This window comes from Nematolebias whitei, chromosome 6 (assembly GCF_014905685.2).
Source record: "Nematolebias whitei isolate Nwh7 chromosome 6, NemWhi1, whole genome shotgun sequence".
Taxonomy (NCBI): domain Eukaryota; kingdom Metazoa; phylum Chordata; class Actinopteri; order Cyprinodontiformes; family Rivulidae; genus Nematolebias; species Nematolebias whitei.
This window is the reverse complement of record NC_056503.1, coordinates 45,757,092-45,766,435: the sequence shown is the minus strand read 5'-3', so window position 1 is coordinate 45,766,435 and position 9,344 is coordinate 45,757,092. Positions and strand designations below refer to the sequence as shown.

The 9,344-nt window shown below is 43.1% G+C and overlaps 1 protein-coding gene across 1 annotated transcript in view; it reads left to right on the top strand.

The window, feature by feature from the left end:
- LOC119410987 (interleukin-1 receptor accessory protein) overlaps window positions 1-3,694 on the top strand; it is a 16,017-nt gene extending 12,323 nt beyond the window's left edge. The window contains exons 10-12 of the mRNA XM_037677906.1: window positions 269-412; window positions 3,037-3,180; window positions 3,264-3,694. Of these exons, the coding sequence (XP_037533834.1) occupies window positions 269-412; window positions 3,037-3,180; window positions 3,264-3,694 (719 nt within the window). The remainder of the gene's footprint in view (window positions 1-268; window positions 413-3,036; window positions 3,181-3,263) is intronic.
- The last annotated feature ends 5,650 nt before the right edge of the window (window positions 3,695-9,344 follow it).

Sequence of the window (9,344 nt, the reverse complement as noted above, 5' to 3'; positions counted from 1 at the left end):
AGCTTTCTGCTGTTGTTCAGCTGTTTTTCAGCTGTTGTTCAGCTCTCCACTGTCGTTTAGCTGTTCAGCTCTCTGCTGTTGTTCAGCTGTTGTTCAGCTGTTGTTCAGCTCTTGTTCAGCTCTTGTTCAGCTGTCATTCAGTTCTCAGCCCTCACCTTACATTTCTTTAAAAATTGTGTTTCTCCTGTGAAATCTCCATCAAGGTCAGTTTTGCAGCGAGTCTCTCTGATCAGATGTTGAACCTGCAGGTGTGTCTGTGTCCCCTCAGAGTCCCTGCCCTCCGTGGAGCTGGGCTGTGGTCTCGGGATCACCCTGGTCCTGATGTTGCTTCTCTTCGTGGTCTATCACGTCTTCTGGTTGGAGCTGCTGCTGCTGTACCGCTCCTGGTTCGGCTCTGACGAGCGGCACACAGGTGAGCCTTCCTACAAACGCCTTCTCTGACCTTCATCACCTGACTCCTGGTGTCTGGATGCCTGTGTCTGTTAGCAAAATATCTCCTAAACCAGTGGATGGATTTTAAAAACTCTCAGAGGTCCATCTACAACTCAGACCTGTCTGGACCCAACCCAGTTCAAGATGGCCACCTCTGCCTGCTGATATTGGCAAAGACAAAAATGGCTAAAACTGATACCGAGCTAAAGTTTGGTAGTAGCTGAGCATCGTCCTGTGACTCTGAGCGGCAGGCGACGTCCAATCTCTCAGGAATTCCTTTCATTTGAACAGACTTCTTGTCACACCATCAGCAGGTTGGATATTTTTTACTCTTTTTCTTCACAGAAAGTGATAAATGTGGAGCTCTGGCTGAGTTTTGCTGCGTCACTGCCACCGCTGCACGTTCTGCGTCCTCGATGGGGTTTTCTTCTGATGTTCTGGTGTTTTCTGGCAGAACTCAAAAGCTTTTAGATGATTAAATGGTGAAGCTGAGCGAGGCTGCGCCAGATGAACTAACATGTTTTATAGCAAAGCTTTTAAATCGGAGCGCCATCATCTGCAGAGTGGAGGTGATAAAACCTGCTCAGTTTCACTTCTCGTCACATCGAGTCGGGGTTTCTTTCAAAGCTCTGCACCTTCTTCATGCCACAAACGTAAATTAATCGTGTTTTTACAGCGTGGCAGCCAGTGAGTAAAAATAAAACCAGAATTAGAATTAGAACTGTTTCTGTAGAAACATCTGATCGACAGTTTAAAACAAAAACAGTATTTTAAATATTTCAACTTTCACCTTCAAATGTTGTGAAACATATCCTGATGTTTCAGGGTTTTATCCTGATTATATATTTAATTTACTAATGTAAATATGAATATTTTAAATCCTCCTGTGTTAGTGTTTGATTTAACATTCTTACCTAATGCGGGGATGACGTCGCAGAGCTTTGACCTTTGACCTTTGTTCCCTCACTGAGATAAAACGAACAAACTGTCATCCCGCACGATCCAACAGCAGGGGAGACTTTTAATGAGTCCAGCTCCAGAACCAAGGTTCAGGTCCAGTCTGTCCAACAGAAAACTAAAATGTCTTTAAAATATAATTTTATTTTAAATCATTCCATCCATCCATCCATCCTTTATATTCCACTTATTCCAAAGTTGGGTAGCGGGGGCAGCAGCTTGAGCAGGGAGGTCCAGAGATCTCTTTCCACAGCCACCTCTTCCAGCTCTTCTGGAAGGTGTTCCCAGGCCCACCAAGAAACGTCATCTCTCCAGTGTGTTCTGGGTCTTCCCCGGGGTCTCCTCCCAGTCGAACATGGCTGAAGCACCTCCATATGGAGGGGCCCAGGGAGCATCCTTACCAGATGCCCGAACCACCTTAACTGGCTCCTCTTGATGTGGAGGAGCAGCGGTTCTACTCCAAGTCTCTCCTGGTAACTGAACTTCTCACCCTGTCTCTAAGGGAGAGCCCAGCTACCTGTTAATGTTAAACTAACTGATATTTTAAATACTAACTAATAAAAGTTATCTATCTAAAGAAGCAGCAGATTGAGTTTAATCTTTATCGCCATAAACTCCCATCCTGAGCAGCACGTTGGCGACAGTGGAAATAAACAACTCCCTTTGAACAGGAAGAAACCTCCACCAGAACCAGGACCAGGCTAAGGATGGACGGCCATCTTCCTCGACTGGCTGGGGTTAGATTGGACAGGAAAGAGACACAAACATGGAATTACTGGTCCAGGTGACATTTCTATGGTCCAGGTGACATTTCTATAGTCCAGGTAGGGTTTCTATGGTCCAGGTGATGTTTCTATGGTCCAAACAATGTTTTCTTCAGAGAAATTTCTTCAGAAATCCAGTTGTTGTTGTTTTTTTTAACCTTTTTTTTATTATTTGTTATTAGAGACATAAAATTTAATAAAAATACACAAAATTTCACCTGGAATCACACTGACCAACATTTTTGCACAAACTTCCAGTGGAATTGGGGCCAAACATTGCGAGGAGTTCAATATCCCATGATTATGGGATAAACCGAAGCAGAACCTGGGATGTCCCCGTGTCAACATGAGGACAGTTGTCCCAGCGATGGTCCCACTTGGTGTAAAACCTACACTTCACCTTCAAGTGTTGACCTGTGGCCCCACTAAACTTTAATTAAATAAAAGCAGATGTAGACAAAATATTTTCCATTTGGCCATATTTAAACTTTAACCTGAACCAGTGGTGCCTAATACAGGTCCCTGAGGGCCACCTCCTGCAAGTTTTAGATGTTCTTTCTGCTCTTCAGCAGGTGAAGTTCTGCAGTAGTCACTCATTCAGATCAGGTGTGTTGGAGCAGAGAAACCTCTACAACCTGCAGGTCTGTGGCCCTCCAGGTCCAGGACTGGACAGCATGGACCTAAACTTTTGTTGGGTCCAAACATAATCCCCTGCAGTGAGCTCCAGGCCGACGCCGATACCATCAGCGTTTTTATTTTTCAAAACAAACATTTCTGCTCACATTTCATAAGACAAGTTTCCAGAGTTTTATCTTGGTGAAGAAGCAGATCATCATCCACATTTGCTGCTGTCGACCCATGTTTCCTGACTGTGTGTGTGCAGATGATAAGGAGTACGACGTGTACATCTCGTACGCCAGGAACAGCGAGGAGGAGCAGTTTGTTCTGTCCACGCTGCGCAGCGTGCTGGAGAACGAGCTCGGGTACTCCGTGTGCATCTTCGACAGAGACAGCCTGCCTGGTGGGAGTGAGTACACACCCATCACTTCCTCACCCTCACCTGCACTCCATCATCCATCCATCCCCTCATCCCTCCATCTCTCCCTGCAGCCATTACAGATGAGACTCTGAGCTTCGTGGCTCGGAGCCGGCGCCTCCTGGTGGTCATCAGTCCAGGCTACGCCTCGCAGGGCTCCCAGGCTCTGCTGGAGTTGAAGGCCGGTATCGACGGCATGGTGCTGGGCGGACACCTGCGGGTCATCCTGATCCAATACAAACCGGTCCAGAGGCAGGTCTGGGTCAGGGAGTTAAGGAGGGCCCGGATGGCTCTGGTGCTGGTCCAGTGGCAGGGGGACAAGTCCAAAGAGCTGACATCCCGTTTTTGGAAGAGGCTAAGGTTGGAGCTACCTGTGAGGAAGGTCAGGAGCAGGGAGGAGGCAGCCCTGATGAGGCTCCACAGTCAGAACAGCACAAACTCCCAAACCGGACTCATCAGCAACACAATGAAAGACCCGCTGAAGGTCTTCAACTCTGCTGTGTAGCTCAAACAGCGCCCCCTGCAGGTCAGAGGACTGCCTGTCGCCCAGAACTGCCTTAATGTAACCTCAAGCTAAACTGTTGGACCCGTTACAGGACCACAGGCGCTTCAGTCATTAGTCTTTGAAATTCAAGGGTTTTAAGCTAAAATAGTTTGTTTTTTTTTACAATTTTTCTGTAATTTCAGTTAACAGATTTGTTTTTTCTCCATCTAGTAGCTGTTGGAGGAAGTTCAGCTCAGTAATCAACTGGTTTTTTTTTTATAATTTAAAACTATTTATAGTCTGATACACTGTACTTTATGTAACCCCAGGTCTGGTAAAGTTGTATCAAAGATAAATAACAAATAAATAATGATTTATAAATCGTAAAGAATATAGTAAATATGTCAAATGTTTAAATTAAGGAACTGAACCATTTGATTGAATGAAATAAGATCATTTCCAGCTAAACCGTTCAGCTTCATTGGACTTGACGTTGTACATAAAGTTTGGTGTCGTCTGCGTAGAGGAGGATTTAAAGACTGCAGGTCTGTTTTTGAGCCTTGTGAACAAGTATACCCAGTATAAGTAAAGTTTTTATTCTCTTTGAAATAATCCAGCTGAAATCTGCAGCTCTGGTTTATTTTTAGATTTGAACAAACACAGATGAGTTTAAAGATGAAGCTTCTTCTTCTGAACTTGGCTCAACGTTCGTTTTCTCACAGTCATCTGAGTCATCATCATAAAACGGTTTTATTTACTAAACTGATTTGATTTTTTTTTTTTACTATTTGTTTTAGTGACAAACGTTCACATTTTGGCTTCGCTGCACTCAAAGTTTTACAGATCCATAAATGTCTGAACGTCTAATCTGAAAGCATCCCATAATATTTCACTCATCTGGCGGGTCACATTTCATCCCTTACAACAGAATTCTCTCTGATCACCCTTGTACTGATTTGCAGAAAGAGTTTATAAATAATGCTTTAGAATTGTTTATTATATAAAATATAAGTGGACTTGTCATAATTGTCTGAAATTAAAATAGATTATTTTCTTGTTATTTGTTTGCACATTTGTTTGAACTCCATTTAGTTGTTTGAGAAGCTGTATTGTAGTTTAACATGCATTTGTTTCCTCAAATTAAACCTGTCTTCGCCCCCCCCCCCCCCCCACCCCCAAAAGCTAGATCCATTAAAATGAACTTTCATAACGTTCGGTGTCATCTGCATACAGGAGGATTTAAAGAATTGTGCAGTTTTTATTTCCTAGCTGTAAAAATTTAACAGATCAGTTTATTAGACCTCAACACACAGAAGAGTTTATATATTTATAATATAAAACATACATCTGATGTATATTTCAAAGTGTTGCTGGTAATGCATGTTTTATTGGTTGATTCTGCTTCAAGAAATCACTTCAGGATTTGTTCTAAAAGTTTTATGAGTTTCCCATTTCATCCTGTTAAAGAGGTTTTTGTTTTCTTTCGCTGAATATTTTCTGTTGTTTGTAAAAGTTCAGTTTTGTGATGAAATCTGCGTATCCTTGAAACATTTATTTATTTTTATCTTTATGGGGTGTAAACAAATATTTGAGGGTGAATAAAATATATTTTTGTTTATTCCTGTTGGCATCATTCATTTCATTTTTTTTTTCTATTGGCTGTTCCTTTCCTCAGGGGTCACCACAGCAAATAAACTCGCACGAAGATTTGGCAATTGTTATTACGCCAGATGCCCTTCCTGACGCAACCACAGACCAGGACTTATAGGCGAGATAGAGGGATCAGCCTGGAAAGGATGTGCAGCATGTTAGGCTTGTTAAATATAGGAATGTTGTAAGTGGGGGGAGTGTGACGGGAAGATGGAAAGAGTTTGTTGAGCTAATGAATGAAGAGAAAAAAGAGTAGAGGTCATAGAAATTGTGGACCTGAAGTGGGAAAGATTAGTGAGGGTGAATTTCAGAAATCTCTGAAAAGAAGGAAGAAGGGGAAGGCAGTAGGACTTGATGACATACCAGTGGAGGTTTGAAAATGTCTTGGAGAGATGGCAGTGAGGTTTTTGGCTCAAATATTCAATGGCATATTTGAGGGTGATAAAATACCTGAGGAATGGAGAAGAAATGTGCTGGTGCCCATTTTGAAGAACAAGTGTGATGTACAGAGTTGTAGCAACTTCTGGGGAATTAAGTTGATTAGTCACATAAAGAAGATCTGGGAGAGAGTTGTGATAACAGTGATAACAACTTTGATAACAGTCTATCTGTTTTAAATTGTGCTCTATAAATAAATATGACTTGACTTGACTTGTGGAAGCTAGACTTAGACGAGAGTTGACTATCTGTGAGCAGTAGTATGGCTTCATGTCAAGGAAGGGCACAGACACCATCTTTGCTTTGAGGATGCTGATGGAGAAGTACAGAGAAGGTCAGAAAGAACTCCATTGTGTCTTTGTGGATTTAGAAAAAGCATACGACAGGGTGCCAAGGGAGGAGGTGTGGTATTGCATGTGGAAATCTGGAGTGGCAGATAAGTATGTTAGACTGGTACAGGACATGTATGAGGACAGCAGGACATGTATGAGGACAGTGGTGAGAGGTGCTGTAGGAGTGACAGTTTCAAGGTGGAGGTAGGATTGCAACAAGCTCTGAGCCCCTTCCTGTTTGCTCTGGTGATGGACTGCCTAACAGATGAGGTCAGACAGGAATCCCCGTGGACTATGATGTTTGAAGATAATGTGATCTGTGGTGAGAACAGGGAACAGGTGGAAGAGAACTTGGAGACGTGGAGATATGCACTTGAAAGAAGAGGAATGAAAGTTGGTCCTAGTAAGACAGATAACATGTGAATGAGAGGGGGGAGGTGGAACAGTGAGGCTACAAGGAGCAGAGGTCACAAAGGTTTAGTGGGTATGATGGTAGAAGGATGTTAGAAATGCAGCTGCCAGGAAAAAGACAAAGAGATGCTTCCTCCATCTTTATTTGTGTTGATGATAGCTCAGTGACTGTAAACCGTGACTACTTCTTCTTTCGGCTTTTCTCTCTTCAGGGGTCACCACTACGAGTCCTCCTCCTCCATCTCACTCTGTCCTCTACATCTTCTGTCCTCACTCCAACTACCTCCATGTCCTCTCTAACGCACTAAACCGTGACTAAAATCTGTAAATAATTATCCATTGTTTCAGAACAACGTGTTTCTTGTTATGTTTTGTTTCTGTCAGATGTGTCAGAGTCTGTCCTGCACTCCATGAAGCGAAGTCGTCGCCTCCTTTTCGTCCTCAGTCCAGGCCTTCTGGTGGAGAAGACTTTTGGCCTCCTGGAGTGTCGTCTTGGTCTGTTCCTGCAGCGCAGCCTCCAGGCCTCCATTGTGGCAGTGGTTTACCGCTCTGTTAGTAAACTGGGCGGTACCGAGGTTGCTCAGCTTCGACGGTCCGCCATCTGCACTGTGACATGGAGAGGAAGTCGGTCCGAACCGCAGCGCTCTCGCTTCTGGCTGAGGCTGCGGCTGGCGCTGCCGCTACGGCCACTGGCTCTGGGCCGGAGGCTGATTGACAGCACTTCATCCCACTCCGACCTGGCTGCCCTTGCCCTGCAGAGAGTCCAACGCATCCACAACCAGAACCGCAGAGGCAGAACCAGTCAGACCAGGAAGATTTCAGCCAATCAAAGTCTCCTCAGAGGGAGGGGCAGCATGAGAAGGGAGGAGGGGCCTCAATGTACCAGAACCTGCTCGGGGTGTGTTGGATTTACGGACCGAGGGAAAGAAAGGCGGGTGGAGCTTACAGTGGAGACAGCGGTCCAGCAGGTGTTGTGTGACGGAACAGATCCAGGTCCAGACTCCGCCCAGATTCATGACTCCACCCACAAAAACAACAGTCACGCCCATTCAATTGACTCCACCCTCCCCAGTGATCAGCAGGTGAGAAAAGAGAACTTCATGTCTCAACACCATCTGATTGGCTGCAGGATTTCAGAGGAAGTGATGTCAGCAGAGGAGGGAGAGGGGCTTGTGGTGAAGAAGACTTTGACTCCACCTCCAACAGAAAACATCAAGTGAACCTTTGAATTTTTGTTTTTATTTAGACATGAAGCGATGCTGCATTCAAGTCCTGTGGGAAACACGAGAGTCACGTAGACTTAGTTTTAATAAAAACTTTTTCTACTTTGGCTTTCAGGTAAGTTTCAGCAGAGAACTTTCAGACTGTATTTCTCTGGCTCATCTGAATTTTTTTTATGATTCAGATGCTAAAAGAATCTTTCTTGAGGTCCAAAAGAACAGTCTGTTTTTTTTAAAGACTTTTATCTGAACATCTACTGTTTTCTGATGCTAAAAACAAGCCAACATTTATTTAGATAAATTTTCATTTGGACTTGTATGTTTTAATCATTGCTTTATATTTTACTTTACATCTGCACCAACAGATTTGTTTCGTATAAATTAACATTAACTTCTAAACAGAATTATACTTTTCTAAAACTTCTATCTTCTGAATATTTCTGAACTTGACCTGATCATAAATTGAACTTTTCTGTTTCCTGTTTTTGTGCTAACAGACTTAAGTGAATCAGTTTTAATTGATTTTCTTTTCTCCTCAGTGTCTTTAAATGTGAAAATTTCAGGGTCAGGTTATTTTTAAAAACACTTTCTGAAACAAAGCCTGGCCTAAAAGCTTTAATTTGGGAACTAAACCAAGTTCCAGGAGAAACATTTAATCTCAAAACAACTTCTGATTACTGTGATGTTTAACTTTGTTGAAATCATCTCACCGTCTCTTTGGATCTGAGCCTCTGTAAACAGACGATGACAGCAGAACTTTTCCTCACCACCAAGCTGGACTTCCAGCTTCAAACTCTGGGTTGATTTTTGATTTAAAATCTCTAAATGTCGCGCCCATGGGAGAAACAGATCCTTTCTTTGGTTGCTCTACATGTGGGTCAGAACCAAAACATTGTCTTAATTTCACCTCCATGTGCATCAAAGAGTGAAAATATTAAAGTTTCTGAATATCACGTGGACTAATACACATTTAACCTCGAAGCACTGAAACTCACACCATTGTTGAAGCATTGTGGTTGTAAAAATCTGAGAAATTTAACAACATCTTTAGAACTTGCAGTGGTTTTATATTTCAAAATACTTGCTGAATTTTGTTTTTAAGAAGTCCTGATGTCTTTGGAACCAGCAGCATCTGAGACCTGCGGGTGGTGCTGCTGCACAACAACCTGCTGCTGGCTGGCCTTCAGTCCTGTTCTGCAGAGCTGAATGAAGACTCATTCATTCATTCATTCATTCACTGGGGGCGGCTGTGGCTGAGTGGTTAGAGCAGTCATCCTCCAATGGGAGAGCTGGGGATTCAATTCCACTAGCAGTCACATGTTGAAGTGTCCCTGGGCAAGACACTGAACCCCTCATTGCCTCTGATGTGTGTCCCATCCGTGTATGAATGTGATCTAAAGCTCTGATTAGTCTTTTCAGATTAGTTTTGTATAGATCTAGTAGAGTGCTGTATGAATGGTTAAATGAGGGCACAGATTGCGCTTTGAGCATCTTGATTAGATGGACAGGTGCTACTGTATATAAGTACAGACCATTTACTCATTCATTCTTGTTTCCTGATGTGAGGAGTACAAATAAACTTGTTGGATTTTTCTTCATTTGTCTCTGTGCACCAGTGAC